This window comes from Moschus berezovskii, chromosome 2 (assembly GCF_049115385.1).
Source record: "Moschus berezovskii isolate FMDL1 chromosome 2, NW_MosBer_1.0, whole genome shotgun sequence".
Lineage (NCBI taxonomy): Eukaryota > Metazoa > Chordata > Mammalia > Artiodactyla > Moschidae > Moschus > Moschus berezovskii.
Genome location: NC_142461.1, coordinates 119,788,227 through 119,807,046, shown reverse-complemented (window position 1 = coordinate 119,807,046; position 18,820 = coordinate 119,788,227). Strand labels below are relative to the sequence as shown.

At 33.2% G+C, this 18,820-nt stretch overlaps 1 protein-coding gene across 2 annotated transcripts in view; it reads right to left on the bottom strand.

The window, feature by feature from the left end:
* The window catches only part of AGPS (alkylglycerone phosphate synthase), a 134,084-nt gene that overhangs the window by 66,944 nt on the left and 48,320 nt on the right, over positions 1 to 18,820 (bottom strand). For both annotated transcript variants that reach the window (XM_088830350.1, XM_055398610.2), the window contains exons 4-10: positions 17,321 to 17,441; positions 17,150 to 17,224; positions 14,282 to 14,353; positions 12,787 to 12,866; positions 11,424 to 11,504; positions 4,930 to 5,055; positions 2,377 to 2,485 (exon numbers count right to left, since the gene is read on the bottom strand). In XM_088830350.1, the coding sequence (XP_088686476.1) occupies positions 2,377 to 2,485; positions 4,930 to 5,055; positions 11,424 to 11,504; positions 12,787 to 12,866; positions 14,282 to 14,353; positions 17,150 to 17,224; positions 17,321 to 17,441 (664 nt within the window). The remainder of the gene's footprint in view (positions 1 to 2,376; positions 2,486 to 4,929; positions 5,056 to 11,423; positions 11,505 to 12,786; positions 12,867 to 14,281; positions 14,354 to 17,149; positions 17,225 to 17,320; positions 17,442 to 18,820) is intronic.

Genomic DNA, 18,820 nt, shown 5'->3' with positions numbered 1-18,820 from the left:
GAATATGATTTTACACAAGTTTACCTTTTCAATAGAGCTGTCTCCTGGCTTATAGTAAGATGACTCTTTATATTCACATATATACAGAAATGGCCACCAGGGACCACAAATATACTTACAAAGATCACTGATGCAAAGATAATAAACAGTCACAATACTAATAAATTTAACATTTTCTAAGTTACTTACTATCTGCTTATAAACTGTGTGGCATAATCTCATCTGACCCTCCCAAAAGGCTTATGAATACGGATACTTTTATTATCCCCATTTTACAGCTGAGGACATTGGCATAGAGAATCACCTAATTTACACAGTCACAGAAATATAAGTGATGAAACCAGGACTAAAATCCAAGTCTGAAAGATTTCATGGTTCATGCTCTTAAATCAGTATGGCATTCTACATGGATCTTTATAATAAAATCTCATTTAAATACAGTAATGTACCCTAGTACATATGCTTTTTAAAAAGTAAGCAGACAGTTTATTCTAAGTTTGCTCTCGTTAAATTCATACAATAATTTACTATTGAGGGATGAGGCAGCCCAGTGTTTTGGATAAAGTTCAAACTATTTTAAAAGGGATAAAAGACCAGATTATCTCTTCACCCCCCCACCTGTAATCCTTGCCACTCCACCCCAATCTACAGTCCACTCCACCCTACAATTAAATCTTATGTTCCAGTTGTACTGAAAAACTGGCACCTTCACAAGGCAGACACGGCACTTTCTCACTTGTAAGTCTGCTCACATGCAGTTCTCTCTGCAGGGCAACTCCCTCCCCACCCATTCCTGCAACTGTCTAGAATTATTTTCTCCTTACCACCCTTGAAGGACCATTGAAGGACCCCTCTAAGGAAATCTGCCTAAGCATGCACCTACATGACCTTTGTCTGTGTTTCTCTTCTGTTTATGTCTATCATAGAATTTATCTTATTCTATTAATAATGGTCAATTATTACCTGTGTCCTTGAGTGTTCCAGCACAGTACCTAGCAATTAGAATTTTTAAAATGCTAATTGATGGAAGAAAAAAAAGTCTGATGTGGTTACTTGAAAAGATAATTTATAGGGTTGCCTCCAACTATCTATATACCAACAGTAAAACTAATAATTATCAGTTTTAATACCTATTATTCAATTTGACATTTAATGGGAGAAAGTTATATTTTTTTCAGTTAACTCTTAGATGATGCATTAATATGAGAAGTTCCAAAATTATACTTTTTAGAGAACTCTATTATTTTAAAGGAATTTAACATTTTGTTTTTCTCGTCAAAACTGCAGTTCTCTGTTTTTCCATCAAACAGTACACTGACCTGTTTGCTAGAAAAAGAGTAAGAGAGTAAACTGGTGAAATACCTTGACAAAAGTTTGTCACTAATTATCATGAAAAATATCTAAGCTATTACCACTGGTCATCATAACTTAATAGCTGACTTTCAGTACATTACTAAGACACATAATTTGCAGTTTCTTCCTTGATGCCACCATCAAAAGTTAGAATTATGCCCTAAAATCCTAGCTTATTATAAGTGCTCTTTTATCCATGAACGTTTTGAAAATCTTTTTGACAACTAGTACTACCTTCTGACATTACTAATGAGTTCCTCTGGTAATGTAGAAACACTTTATTTCTCTAAATTTAAAGGATAACTATCCCTCTCTACCATCCTAAGAACTGAAAAATATGCCTACCTTCACCTTATCCACAAAATTCACAGTGCCTAGGTAACAGTTTGCAAACCAGAAGGAAGGTTAGTTTTTGGTTCTTTTGCTGATAGATACAGAAATTAAATGTTTTGCATAAAATGAAAAACTATATTCTAACCTACCCAGTATTAAGTAACCAAGCAAAGGACATGACTTAAGCGAAAAAAATAAAAGATCAAGAAGTTTGAAAAGATGCAAATTTTAAATTCCACTTCTTAAAACACCAGTAGCAAATAACAAAAGATAAAATTATAGAAAGACAAAAGACAATAAGAGAATAATTTATTAATCCTTTCCTCTTGATAATTCAGAGATGAGAAAATAGCACACCATAAAATATTAAAGCAAACCATTTTAAACCCTAACAACTACTCCTGCTAAAATTGATTCAATACTCTAAAATAAAAGTAAAATAACACCAAAAGGACTAAGCTGGCTCTAAAACCATAAAAAAGCAAAATGCAAGAGAAAGTTTAATAAGATGTTCTCATAAAAAAATTTATGAAGTACTAAATTAAAGTAATAAAACTTAAAAAAACACCATTCTTTAAATATACAAAACATGTCTTTCTTTCAAAAATCTGATATCACAATATCACAAATTTTTACAAAGTTGAATCACTATGCTGTATTTTTTCATAATAAATTTGCAGTTATATTTACCTTCAGATCCCATGATGAAGTGATGGATATCAGGGCCTGTTGACATTCGGGGTCCTTGACAGCTTTTTTCTATTATACCTCTAGGTGTTACCATTTTTATATGAACCACCTGTTTAATACAATGCATGATGTAAATTCTAGATATCTGTCAGTGAGTGTTGTTTGTGTGGGTACACACACCCTATATTTATATAAAACACTATTTTTAAAACATTGGTTTAAGAGACAAATGGTGATTCCCTTCAGAATTCTACTATCTTTTAGTAATCATTAGACTAAAAGTAAATTTTATATAACTTTAAAAGAGGGAAAAAATATTCTAAGATCATTATTGGTCTAGGAATATTCACAGTCTTAAAAATTGAAAAACAGTTTCTTTAAACCAAAGTTACTCTAGGGTTATCCATGTGGTAAAGAAATAAAGGACAGGAAAAATATGCAATGACCATATTTTAATGGGTTCATTGTTTCACTCATTTAACATTTATGAAGCACCATTTATGCATGTCAAGCACTATTTACATGCTTAGAATTCTAAGAAAAGATTTATTCTTGTCTTATTCCCACCTTCAACTTACCTACTTTACCCACTCAGTAGAAAAGAATGAAGTATTAATTCTGATCATATCAAAACTGGGATGAAGAGGGAGATGTGATTGAGTTAAGAGGAGGAGAGATATCTCACACATGTGAGAAAATCATTGTCAGGAGAGGGTCAATCAAAAAATGTTCCTCAGCTCTGACTCAGAAATGGTTAGGTAAAACCCAACACATTCTTAGGATGGTTTTTTGATGGATAAATAAAAATAGAGTATGTACTGTTGAAGGAAATAAAGGATGCAAATAAATAATTTACAAAATAAAAAGAAAAATTGCCAATAGGACATTTTAAAAGTTTACATTTACTAACAAAGAAATATAAAATTATATGACAAAAACATAAATAAAAGGTCTAGTAAAATAAACATTCTCATAGTGCTAGTAAGAATGTCAAATGGCACAAGATTTTTAAAGAGCAACTTGGCTATAAGGGTCCAAAGATATAAAAACATGCTTGATCCAACAATTCAAACTCTAGGAACTTACCCAATGAAAATGATCAAAGATGTATGCTAAAGAAATTACTACAAAGGATATTTTTTCATTTATTTCCATGATTTTTAAATAAAAAATAACTTAAATATTTTATAGGGAATTACTTTACTAAATCACAAATTATCAATGAAAGAGAATTATATGCAGTTTTTAAAACCAGTGATACAAATCTATGCTCATATACATAGTAATGTATTGATAATATAAAGGGCAGATTAAACATAGTATGATGCTTTTTTATAATTAAAACTAGATATCAACATGTAAATAAATATATTATGATGTGTACTTATAATTTGTGGCCCTTAAGTAACTGTAAAAAGGATTAAAATAAATTAACATGCTTTAGCAGTACTAAAAGGTAGCAGTCTATCAAATATCCTTAACTTTGATAAAGCTTTTAATAATTCAATAGCAAAAGGATCAAATTTTCTCCTCTGAAACTGAATTTGTTATCTTAACTGTAAAATGAAAAATATGATTTCTAAAATATTTTTAATTAAAAAAAGATAATGTAAATATTTTTAAAGTGTTTATTATATAGACAAAGTCTTAAATTGTTGGGTGTTAACTACGAAGAGCCAATATTAATTCGATATTTCTATCAACAAAGACATGATAAAAATATTATAATGCTAGAGTTGAAAAAACTAAACAGCTCTAAGAGTAATGTTAGGAACACCACATTAATAGTCTCAAAAATTATCTTTCAAATTGTTATCAAAATATTGATGATAAACGGAACTAACATGAATGAAGTACCTATTACATACCAGGGATTCCACTAAGAGTTTTCATTTTATGTCCTTTATTCCTCATAGCAATTCTACACAACAAATAACATCACTCTATTTTATACTGTAGGAAACTGAAGTTTAAAAGGTGAAACAATTTGCACAAGGTCACACAATTAATCACTATAAACACTACAAATGGAACAATGATACTGAATTCCTAGCCAGGATGCCTATCACACTAACTCTCAGGAGCAATGATACCAGGTCAGTGAAAACAAAGTGATGTGCACATAAAACACTCCACTAACTAGAACATTTTCCACTGGGCTCTTTAATTCTACACAGAAACTTTTTTTCAGAAAAATAAATATAATATCTCATAAGGCCAAAGAATAGTAATGACAGACCACCTAAATAAATAGACTAAAATCTTGGTAGAGTTGAAGACTACGGCTCTAAGTCTTACAAAATAAAATTTATACATACTTATAAGTCAGATAAAACATCTACAAAGCTTAGATATCATTTACTCAAAAAGAAGCATTCTTAAATGACCACAGTTGTGTCTTTTAACTGTTTGGATTATAATGCATAATCAATGTTATTATAATCAAAAGGGGTATACTTTTGAGGGGACTCTTCAACTCCATTTTTAACAGCTTAACAACTTTATAATAATCTCTATCAACCAATTATTATATAGTAACTAGAAAAAATTTACCAAGTCTTCAATATTGCCATAGATATTCTTCTTCATGCCTGATGCTCGAGTAGACACCCATCCTCCCACAGTGCTGAATTCTAGGGAATCTGGTTCATGACCTGTACAATAACCACTTTCTTTAAGCTGAAAAACAAAAATGTAATATTTTACCAGTGAAAATGGCCCCATTTCGCACAGCACTCAACACATTAGCTCTTTACACATTAGAATTTCCATATGTCTTTGCTATCTGGACTCATTAAAACCTAAATAGATAAAGAAATACTTTTATCATACTTGTCCAAAAATATTTTTAGCTTTTGCCTAGTGGAAAACTTCACAAAACCGAAAACTATGAACCAAGAGGCAGTTGTATTTTCCACAGGCTCACCAAGCAAAATAATCATACTCTTTACTTTTCATTTAAAAGACAACTACCGTTCTTACTTTTTATTTCAACAAAGAGACAATTTAAATACTTAGAGACATCAGATTATACTTAAGTGCCAACTTCACCTGAACACTTTCAATAAATAAAGCACTTAATCTCTTATTTTCCCTATCCTAATATAATCTGCAGCAGGCCTGCAGAAAATCTGAGCAAATTGCCTGTACTTAAATCTCTCAAGGAGTCGTGTGTTTTAATGTACAGCCATCTGGCTAGGTTTCCTGCATGTAATACCATCATTTATTTGTGATGCAGATCATGCATTCCTGTACATTAAATAGTCACTTGTTTCTCATTTTTCTATATTAGCTTGGCTTTGCCATCTGCACAGCACCTGAGGTTGAATGGATGCCCTTTACTGCAACAACACCAAAGCCATTCCACTAAAATCATTTTAAAGGCTCAGCCATCTCATGCCGAACGGTACAGACACCACCATCTGCATACCCACTGTCTACTGCACTCAAGCCCATCAATCTGTGTTGACCATTTTGATAGTCATCCAATTAAGCAACTGTTTCTATTTTTCAAGTAAGCCATGCAGAGATGTAGAATATGTCAGTTGTGTTTATAACTGTGTATTTAAGTATCGTATGCAAGTTATAATCCAAAATTTGAAAGTCGAGTAGGCTAAATATAATTTGTTAGCTTCTGCAGATAAGCAATGCAAATTATTTATCATGTCTTAATTCTGTTGCTAGAAAACAAGATTTAAAAAGACATTATTACATAATAGAATTTTTCACTAAACATTCAATATGTTTATTTAATTTTAAGAGGTAAATAACCACTCATAAATAAGTAGCCTAAACACAAAACTGAACATTAAAATCAAGATTATCAGACCAATATACTTCCCTAACTCCCCAACAATCTTTATTCATATCCCAATAATCTATATTCATACTGTGCTGTGCTCAGTCATGTCTTGACTCTTTGTGACCCCACAGACCGTAGCCTGCTAATCTCCTCTACCTATGGAATTTTTTATGCAAGACCACTGGAGTGGGATACCATTTCCTACTCCATATTATTTACTCTCAAAAGACTACTGTCTTTCAATTTTTCTGAAGGTAAGAAATATACACACACACACACACACAGAACTCTTGAAACTAAACAAGAAAAAATCCAATTAAACAATAGACCAAAGATCTTAACAGACATTTCATTGAAAATAGCAAATAATCATATGAAAAAATGTTCCACGTCATATGTCATCAGAGAAATACCAATTAAAACAACAAGATACCACTACCCCTCCAAATGAATGGCCCCAAATCAGAATACTGATGATACCAAACTCTGGAGAGGATGTGTGGCAGCAGAAACTCTCAGTGCTCCTGAGAATGCAAAATGGCACAGTTACTCTGGAAGACTGACACTTTCTTACAAAACTAAATATACTCTGGCAATCATACTCCATCTATTTAGTTAAAGAAGTTGAAAACATGTCCTCATAAAAACCTCCACACAAATGTTTAAAGCAGCTTTATTCGTAAGTGCCAAAACTTGGAAGCAATCAAGATATCTTTCAGTAGGTGAATGGATAAACTATGGAACATTCAAATATCTGAACATTATTTAGTGCTGAGAAGAAAAAAACTATCAAGCCATGAAAAGACATGGAGAAAACTTAAACGTATAATACTAAGTGAAAGAAGCCAATCTGAAAAGGCCACATATTCTGTGATTCCAACTGTATGACATTCTGGAAAAGGCAAAACTATGGAAACAAGAAAATCAGTGGACAACTTCCCTGGTGGTTCAGTGGCTAAGACTCGGCTCCCAGCATAGGGGAGGTTGGGTTTGATTCCTGGTCAGGGAACTAGATCCTACATGATGCATCCAAGAGTTCACATGCCACAACTAAAGAAGCCACATGGCTGTAACAAATGAATACTGAAGATCCCACGTGCTACAACTAAGCCCCGGCACAGCCAAAGAATTAAGTAAATAAATACTAAAAAAAAAAAAAAAGATCAATGGTTGCCAGAGGTGAGGGGTTGGGGGTGGAAAATAAATAGGGCGAGTACAGAGAATGTAGGGCAGTGAAAATACTCAGAGTGATATTATAATAATAGGTACTCAACAATTATTTAAACATTTGTCAAAATCCACAAATGGACAGCACCTCAAATCACCTCATCTTCCACCTCAAGACATAAAAAAAGCATTTGACAAAATCCAAAATCTACTTCTAATATAAAACACTCTATTTTCTGTTCTAGGTTCTTTGTATTTTCATATGGAACTTATAATCACCTTATCAATTTCTTTAAAAAAAAAAGTCTCTTGGAATTTTGATTGGGATTGCATCAATTCTATACATCAATTTGGGGAGAACCAATAATAATACTGAATCTTTTGGCCCATGAACATGGTATAGCTTTAGGTTTATTTTAGGTCTGTTTATTTCTCTCGGCTGGGTCTTGCGGTTTTTAGTGTTCAAGTATTCCATATCTTTAAAATTTTTTTAATATATTTATTTGACTGCTTGGGGTCTTAGTTGAAACATGCCAGGTCTTCAATCTTCATTGTAGCATGTGGAATCTACTTCTGTGACCAGGGATCGAATCCCAGCTCCCTGTACTGGGAGCATGGAGTTTTAACCACTGGACCACTAGAGAAGCCCCAGTATTTCATATTTTTAATAGATTTGTCCTTAAGTATTATATGTATATTTTATAATACAAGTGGTATTTTAAAAGTTTCCAATTTCTGATTTTTTATTAGTATACAGAAATAAAATTGATTTGTGTGTATAGCTTTTATATCTAGCAATCTTACTAAATTTACTAACTAGTTCTGAAAGTTTTAGTTCCCATTAGATTTACTACATAGATGATCATGTCCTTTGTGAATAAAGACAATTTTACTTCTTCCTTTCCAATCTGTATGCCTTTATTTCTTACTTTAAAAAATTTAAACAGTTTTATTGAGGTTTTTACACCCCACCCCTGTAAAAAAAAAATTAGGATATGTGCTTTGATTTTAACAAAATTATAGGATATTCAAACAAACCTACAGTGACAAAAAGCATATCAGAGATTGACAGGGATATAGTAAAGATGAGATGGAGATAAATATAAAGCGGTCAAGAGGAAACTTTTGGGGTTGGTTGGTGCATGTGTTCTACATCTTGATTGCAATAATGGTTTCATGCTTGTAGTCACATACAAAACCTTATCAAGTTGCACGTTTTAAATGACTGCAATTTACTGTGTGACAATTATATCTGAATGAAACTATTATAAAACAAAATAAAAGAAAATGACTCAAGATTTTAGCTCAAGCTGCCCAAAGAATTGAACTATCACCAACTGGGATTGAGAAGGCTACAGAATAAGCAAATTGTGGAGGGAAAACTGAAATTCAATTTTTTAAATATTGAGTTTAAAATGTCTATTACATACACAAGTGGAGATATCAACTAAGCAAGTAGATATGCAAGTCTAGAATTCAAGAAAGAAGTCTGAGGTGATACAAATATTGAAGTCTGGCATATATAAGGAATATTTAAAATCGGCTATCCTTGAATGAATTGAATGAGGCAAACAGTACTCAGTAAAAATTAGTGAAATAAATAAAAGTTCTAAGCACTTTACATTATTAACTTATTTCATCTCAAGAAAAACTTTATGAAACAGAAATCATTATTTCTATTTCATAGATAAAGAAATTGAGGAATACAGAAATGCATCCAGAGGTGGGGAAAATCATACATCACATATCCCCAGACTACTAACCAGTAAAATTTAGTAGCCAAAGAATTAATAAATGTAGAAACAAATTCTCAAAATCCATAACTGACATTTAGTGACCTCCCTTAAATTTCACACATATTAAAATCAATGTAATTTACAAGTTAAAAAGATGAAAATCTGTGCTACCCAACTACTATATTTGTGTCATTTAAAAACTTTTAGAATGAAAAAGCAGCAAGTTTTAAGTCAGTTACCTCAGCTGAAGAAGAAACTGAAGGATACAGAAGCATAAGTGAGGAAGACCCTAAACTAGGATCAATACAGCTATAGAAACTATATTAAAGTCTACCAGAGGCAAAAAGAAATGTTCTATGTTGGCATTTAAGGAAATGAACTAGTAAGTAAAATATTAAAAGTTCCTAGTCTAGTAAAATGTCATTTAAATTTCAAGGAAATATGTTCCTTGAATTTTAATTCTAACCTTTACAAAAAACCTTGGAAAGGTTAAAATACTACATCAAATGCTGAAATAAAGGATATAAAATTATAGACATGAAAGGCCATCCTTTGTTATAAAAAAAAAAAAACTGCCGTGTTGATAATGCCTCTCAGAGTAACAGAAGACTAAACAGGTCCTTTTACAGTTTTTTTAATTAAATGCTATTATTCAACCCATGAATTTAATTATAAAGTATAATAATTAACAAATCTAATGACCTTGAATTTATAAAACCTTGACTTACTGAAGATCTTTAATGCCTCAATGAATAGGTTCAATTTTATCTAGTTCTCTGTACCTTCAGTTCAGTTCAGTTCAAAAAAGAAAGATAAAAGCTTAACAAATTTTTTCAAAGTCTTTCATCCATAATTGATCACTGGACAACCCACTCCAGTATTCTTACTGGCATAACCCCATGGAGAGAGGAGCCTGGCAGGCTACAATAGATAGGGTCGCAAAGAGTCAAACATGACTGAACGACTGAGAGCGTGCACACACACACACCAACTGCCGTCAACTCTTTACCATGAAATAAGGAAAAGATAATAAAGAGAAGATCAACAAGCATGTCACATCTCTATGTCCTGTTAAAAGACAGGAAGGAGGGCGTCTCCATAATCCAAACTGAACAAAACATTCAGTTCATCATTAACAAACTGGACTTTCTAATTTTGTTTGCAAAATCTGAGTTACAATTATCTTGACCACATTTTAAAGGGCTGAAGGAACCAACACATTTTAATAATGACCTGCTTATAATCCATGAAGAGAACCTCAAGTTTCCTAAAATTCATTAGGATCCCGTTTCACTTATTCATGAGATAAGCAGTTTTCAGTAAAATTATTCACTGAAAATTTCAATGAATAGCAAATACCAACCAATTGATCAAATTCATTAATTTCTGAAAATTCTATGTCCAACTCACTCTATTTTGCTCCATTTTTACTACTTTATTTCAAGTCGCTATCAGCCCTTGCCCAAATTACTGCAGCAGCCACTTTATCTGCCTTTATGTGTCCATCCATCCTCCATACAGTAGCGTATAAGAACTATCTAAGTACAAAGGTAAAGTTCAAACTTTATGATCTAACCTCTTCGTGTTGACCTGGCTTCATCCTCTACCACTACTAAATGTATGAGAGAAAGTGAAAGTTGCTCAGTTGTGTCCGACTCTTTGCAACCCTATGGACTGTACAGTCCATGGAATTCTCCAGGCCAGAATACTAGAGTGGGTAGCCTTTCCCTTCTCCAGGAGATCTTCCCAACCCAGGGATCAAACCCAAGTCTCCTGCACTGCTGGCAGATTCTTTACCAGTGGAGCCACAAGGGAAGCCCAACTATATGTATACTCATCCAGAGTACAAACACCAAGAATGTGTCTTCCCCGATATACACAGACTAGATCTCAGCCGTACTCAGCTACCTGCATATCCCCTCAAGCAACAGTTGCCTATAAAGCTTCCACACACTCTGCTTCCTCTGACTGGATTCTTCTCTCCATCCCCATATTTCCTTTTCACTCTGATTTATGCTGGAGTTTCATTTTAAATGCCAAGGTCTCTATGATACCGTCTTCAACTCGTTCCCTTTGAACCTCATTTGATGAGCCTTAACATCCCATATTTAGCCTTCTTCTAGCAATTCTCATTGAGTTATATTGTCTTTTTACCTAATTCTCTGTCATAATATAAGCTTTCCAAGGGTAAGAGATGGGTGTCTTATTCACTATGGAGTTCACAGCACCCAGTTCAATACCTGACCTACAACAGAAACTGAAAAATCTCAGTGAAGTACTGTGAAAGGTACTTTTTTCATAGAGGGGACACACAGTGGTTTTGAAAATCTTAAATAACATACCTGTCTTTCCAATTCTTGTCCTGTTATGCCAGCCTCTACATGAGCTGTCAGATTGTTTTCATCAACCCAGAGGATACGATTCTGTTGCAAAAGAAGAAAGAAGTCACATCTCCATGAACAGACACTCTCAGGAAATACAACTTCCTAACTATAAGCAGCAAGTGACAAGACAGAAATTAAGTAGCAGTACCCACACTAGAAAGTTCCACTTGTCCCTGACTATACAACATCACAGAGTTAGTAACACAGGCAGTATACTGCACAGGAGTTGGTTTAAAACACAGACACTCATAAAAGGAGGAAGACGATTTCAGATTAAATGAGACTAAAAGAAGCCACGAAAAGCTAATGTGGGCCTTGTCTGAATCCCTGTTCATACAATGAGCTATAAAGACAGTTTTGAGATAACTGGAAAATGAATGTGGACTGGATACTAAAGGACATAAGGATTTACTTCTCATTTTGTCAGAAGTGATAACATAGTAAGAAAATGTCCTTTCCAAATACACAGAAATATTTGGTGTAAAGTAGTATGCCATCAGGATTTGCTTTAAAAATAGTAGAGGAAAAAAGATAAATCAATATGACAAAATGTAAATAATTATTTAGAGACTAGAAATATTATTCTCTCAACTTTGATGCTTAAAATTTTCAAAAAAGTCATAAATATTAAAGTTTTTATTATAATAAAGGATTACAGAAGCAGGAATACTGTTGACTATATGAAGCTCAAGTTCATACCCAAACTAAAACTTTAAAGTAGAACAAGGGCCAACTCTTAGACTATAATGAACAAAAATTTCAAAAAATAATCCTAAAATTTATTACTTCCTTTAAATGGCAACCCACTTCAGTATTCTTGCCTGGAAACGCCTATGGACGGAGGCGCCTGGTAGGCTACAGTCCATGGGGTCACAAAGAGTCGGACACGACTGAGCGACTTCACTTCACTTTACTAATTTTAAGTTAATCTTAAAATTAATTAGCCCCTCTGTTCTTCCAAAAGCAAAGTGCAATAGCATTAGTAAAAATTTGGGAAACAAGTTTTGATGACTCAAATTAACTAACTAATATTATTTGTTTTTTAATAATACAAATCAGGTCATCTATTGTATCACAATTTCAATCCATGCTTCTCAAATTGTCAATTTCATATGTTAATTTGGTAGAATTCATCAGGTATATGACTAAGTAAGAGTGAACTTAGCTTTTAGAGACCTGAAAACAAAGATAAAATGATGAAAAAAAATTTAAACAAAATGGACAATATACCTTTTTAAAAACAACTAAGATTGAGCCATAAAGAAAAATTTTAAAACCAAACAATATCTTCAAACACATCATATACCATTATATCATATACCATTTGTGAAGTGTCTAAAGAAATAATTGTTCTTGTCTCATCTGCAGGACACATCAGGCCATATGAAACACTTGTTCCTCCTGCCAAAAAGGAAGACAATAACTACGCTTAAATATTATTTTTTAGCTACATATCTAGGGCAAATCCCTAATACAAAGTATACAAACAGGCCCACTAGGAAAAATACCTATTTCTACTTTGCAAAATGTAATTGGCAAATACTAACACACTAAAAGCAAACTCACCTTTATTTTATGGTGCGTGCCAAAATGAAGAAATATTATGGAGCTGAAAGCAATGGAACATGGCTCCATCCCTTGGGCACACTCAAGTGAAGCCCCTAACAATTTGTGGAACTCCAAAAACATAATTAGAGAAGTTCTAAGCTAATGATTACTGTGGAGAGACAGCATAAAAGAAAAAAGTACCCATCCTATACAACTAGAGACACCATTATCTCCTTCCTATCATATTTATGAGATTCACTTACCATTTAAAATACTATCTTATATTTCCATACAAAAAGACCTCAGTAAATTAGAATATATTCCTTAACATTTGTTGTCAAAGGAAACAATAATACTTTCTTGATAACAGTACAGAACAATATAGTATTCTCAATTCTTAATCAGATCTGTATAATCATATAGCAGAATAAATTTTTAATTGGTACTTTCATATGTCTTGGACAGAATACACATGGAAGTCACCTTGACACCAGCTAAGAATTATAGGGGGTGTTTACCTTCAAGGTTCAGCTTAATTTTTCAAGGTATGATAATATTAAGAACATGGCTATGACCAGTGACCACTATTTCTTGTCAAAGTCATTTGAAATCAGAAAACTATTTCATTAAAAGTGGCACTGGAATGCCTTTTGTACATGAATTCAATAGGAAGTATCAGCTGAAGAAGGTGTCTGGAACTTATGATGTGTAGGGGTCCCATTTCCGTTCCATTCATGTCAATTCAGTTAGTGAAGGCAACCTCCTTTGGCATGTGGAAGTTTTTAAAACAATATGGTTGATGAATGATAAAGAGAGATTAAATTTGCCTTAAAATGTAAAATAATGTTAATTTTCAGTATTAAAAGATCCTATTCATTTGGTCATCACTGTCCTGGTTGATCTTTTACATATCCATATCCCTCCTCAAAGATTTATGTTGGGTATAGTTAGTCTTTGAAAAACTAACATTCTCTCCATTAAGATAAAGGTTAGAAAGTAATTACTAAACAAGGAACATTTTCTTATTTAGGCAGTAAGTCAGAGCTTCAATTAGAATCCATATGGGAAAGAAGCCATGAACTAGGAGGGTAAATCATATCTCAAACAGTTTAGGCAGATCTACTGAGAACAGAAATGAGCAGCATAAGCCAATTTTTCAGGATAACCATATCATAACTATAAGAATGCTTGTTTTCAGTGGGAATGCACAAATATTTAAAATAGAACAACTTTACATCACATTAAAATTCAAAAGGAACAATACCTACCACCAATTGGTATGATACAAAGGTTATATTTGCACGCTAGATTCACAATCTTAACTACATCATCATGACATGCTGTTGAAAAAAGGGAAAATAAATTAATCCCGAACATGAAAAAAATCTGGGTAATACTGCAATACAAGGATCTAAAGTGCAATAAACTTCTTCATTTATTCACTCATGAACACATTAAATCACCATCCTAAAATGATCTTTTATCTTTAACTTTTCAATTTCAAATACTTTTATACATTTTGCAGTTTAAATATCTACACAGCATACACACATACACACATATATGGTACGTAGATATTCACACTGCAAGATGAGAAAGCCACCTCAACTGTATGGAATGCCACATTGTCTCAAATTGCCTTACAGTCTCAAAACTTGTCCTGATGCAAAGAAAAATTTGAACTTTATTATCCAATGGAAATTTACATTAAAGTTTAACAAAGACCTCAGTGAAATGACAACATGTTGGGAAACAAACTATTCCCGAGAAGTTCTTATACCTTCAAAGAGCCAACAGAACAAAATTTTGATTTAGGCACCAATACACTACTCAAACAGATTATTTTCTTCCTGTGTATGTCAACCTCCTTCCCATCACAAAATTAAAGCAGGACTTTTCCCTCAGATACTCCTTGAAAAGGAAAAAGATCACATCTAAGAACTAAAAGTCCATACATGAGGTAATTTTTTGAAAAATAAAACACTCTATATACTCCTTTTATGGAATCTGAAGAGAAAAATGGATGAGAAGATTAGCAAAACTTCTTACAAGGTAATTATGGACAGTAAGAAGCAATACACTTATTCTGTTTTAAATTTTCTGCTAGAAGGGATGGATATAAAGATCATATATATAAATATAGGGCCTAGTCATCAGTTAGAGCAAAATAACAGCAGAAAGCTCATCCACCTTCCATCTCAAGTCAAATCCCTAAATGAAATTATTTTCTCAAAATTTAATTATTTATATCAAAGACAATATTTATATTAAACAACTTGTTTCATTATTTGAATACCATTAGCTTTTAGCCCACAAGTTGATACCAACAAAGTACTCATTAATTTGCAGTAATCAATTATCTTAACTAAAAGTTTCTATGCATCTGAATATATCATTGATTGATAATACTATTAAGCTTTCAAATTGGCGAAATATATATTTTTCTACCAACTTCTTAATAGGATATGTACATATTAAATGAAGATTTAGTCATCAGCAACAAAATTAATCATTAAAACCATTCAGGATGATCATATTAAGAATTATATGACCTTCAGTAAACTCTAAAACTCAGCAGTGGCCACAGGACTGGAAAAGGTCAGTCTTCATTCCAATCCCAAAGAAAGGCAATGCCAAAGAATGCTCAAACTACCACACAATTGCACTCATCTCACACGCTAGTAAAGTCATGCTCAAAATTCTCCAAGTCAGGCTTCAGTAATACGTGAACCATGAAATTCCAGATGTTCAAGCCGGTTTTAGAAAAGGCAGAGGAACCAAAGATCAAATTGCCAACATTCGCTGGATCATCAAAAAAGCAAGAGAGTTCCAGAAAAACATCTATTTCTGCTTCATTGACTATGCCAAAGCCTTTGACTGTGTGGATCACAAGAAACTGGAAAATTCTGAAAGAGATGGGAATACCAGACCACCTAACCTGCTTCTTGAGAAACCTATATGCAAGTCAGGAAGCAACAGTTAGAACTGGACATGGAACAAGAGATGGTTCCAAATAGGAAAAGGAGTACGTCAAGGCTGTATATTGTCACCCTGGGCTTCCGTCTAAGGGGTCACACAGAGTCGGACACGACTGAAGTGACTTAGCAGCAACAGCTTATTTAACTTATATGCAGAGAACATCAGGAGAAATGCTGGGCTGGAAGAAGCACAAGCTGGAATCAAGATTGCCGGGAGAAGTATCAATCACCTCAGATATGCAGATGACACCACCCTTATGGCAGAAAGTGAAGAGGAACTCAAAAGCCTCTTGATGAAAGTGAAAGAGGAGAGTGAAAATGTTGGCTTAAAGCTCAACATTCAGAAAACAAAGATCATGGCATCTGGTCCCACTACTTCATCTATTTCACTTCTGGGAAATAGATGGGGAAACAGTGAAAACAGTGTCAGACTATTTTTGGGGGCTCCAAAATCACTGCAGATGCTGATTGCAGCCAGGAAATTAAAAGACAGTTACTCCTTGGAAGGAAAGTTATGACCAACCTAGACAGCATATTAAAAAGCAGAGATATTACTTTGCCAATAAAGGTCTGTCTAGTCAAGCTATGGTTTTTCCAGTGGTCATGTATGTATGTGAGAGTTGGACTGTGAAGAAAGCTGATCACCGAAGAATTGATGCTTTTGAACTGTGGTGTTGGAAAAGACTCTTGATAGTCCCTTGGACTGCAAGGAGATCCAACCAGTCCATCCTAAAGCAGATCAGTCCTGGGTGTTCATTGGAAGGACTGATGCTGAAGCTGAAACTCCAATATTTTGGCCCCCTCATGCGAAAAGTTGACTCACTGGAAAAGACCCTGATGCTGGGAGGGTTTGGGGGCAGGAGGAGAAGGGGACGACAGAGGATGAGATGTCTGGATGGCATCACCGACTTGATGCACGTGAGTTTGGGTGAATTCCGGGAGTTGGTGATAGACAGGGAGGCCTGGCGAGCTGTGGTTCATGGGGTCACAAAGAGTCAGATACGACTGAGTGACTGAACTGAACTGAACTGAAACTCTAAAAATATAGCTATCTATAATTTTTACAGCTCATATGTTTAAAAGTACATATTTCCAACACTAAATTTACTTAAAATTTAACAATATAAATTAATATTACAAAGAAAAACAGGAACTTACTTGGCCATAAAACTATATCAGGAATTCTCTGAAACATTCCTTCCCTGAGCAAAAATATCTCATGAAGACAATGACCTGTTTTGTGGTTTGAAAAAGAAAATGTAAAAATATCTTAAAATTAAAGAAAATTTAAAACTTAAAACTAAACAGGATTTATATGAAGTTGCTTACCATGAGCTCTAAATACTCGATCATCTGCTTCTTGTGAATATGAAATATTAGTTTCTTTAAGGTCATGAAGAAAATCTTCACTTACAATAGAAGGAGGTGTATCACTAGGATTTAAGGATGCCTAGAAAATAAAATTGGCTTTTTGGACTTATTTCTAGAAAATAAAAATTTGAAATGTTACAGAGAAGTGACTATAAAACATGATTTTTTTTTTTTTAACATCTGAACTAGGACAGAAGCATAGAAAAATAATAAATAATATATACGGAAACCAACTCTGTGACAGTAACCAATTACAAATGGTCTGAAAAACCACATTGTGTAACATAAGTTATAAGAGACTTATGTTTTCTCTTTTGCTTCTATGTCCCATCTTTTCATTATTTCTAAAGTCTACAATTAAGGGGACTTCCCTGGCAGTCCAGTGGTTAAGACTCCATGCTTTCACTGCAGGGGGCATAGGTTCAATCCTTTGGATCAGAGAACTAATAAGTAAGATCCCCATGTCACATGGTGTGGTCAAAAACATATAAATATAATAAAAATAAAGATTACAATTAAGAAGATAGCAAAGTCTAAATCTTCATTTTTAAACTAGGGAGACTGGGATATAGATAGTTAATTTCTGCATTATCTACATTTCATCTGTAGATAAAACTTATCATTTCACAGAATGATCAGCAGAAAGCCTCCCAATAAGAAGTAAACCCATTTTTATAGGCCTGCTTTAAAACTCACAATATAAACTTGATACTTAATTTCAACTAACAAGTATTCAACTTTAAAGCAATGTGACACTGGCTCACCTAGTTTCTTGAGCCTTGGTTTCTTCTATTAAATGAGATTATCACCATCAAATTTATACAACTGCCATAAGGAAGGAGAGCTAAATGTGGTAATTTTTGTGTAAAGAACCTATTATCATGTCTAGCATATAGGAAGAGTTCTAAAAATGGCTAACCAAGTCAAATCTGTTATGTTAAAAAAGCTATGGTATAGTATTTGGAAAAAATAAAAGAATATGTAAAGAAAAATATTTACATAGCCTTTAAATATCTTATTAATGTTCTATATTTAATATTCAATTATATAATAAATATTTCTTGCACATGTGCTATAGGACCCTGGTGATTCAGCAGGGAGTTAAACCCAAAAAACTGACCTCATGGCATTAACCTATAGTGGAAAGAAATGACCAAAACAACCCTGATAAAACATATAGATTACTAATTTTGTTAAGTTACTGAAAACTGAAATGGCTTAAAACAGAAAAAAATAAGTGCATGTAAAACTGGTAAAATTTCCGAATATGATACATAGATTGTATCAAAGTCAAAATAAAAAGTAAAACAAATAGTCAAAACACAGAAACAGAAGATGGTTATTTTGAGACATTAGTCTGCCATCTTCTCAGCCAGCTCTCTTAATAAAGTTGCATTCCTTGCCTCAAAAAAAAAAAAAAAATTAAAGAAATAGAAGAGATTTTTTAAAGAAAGGTTA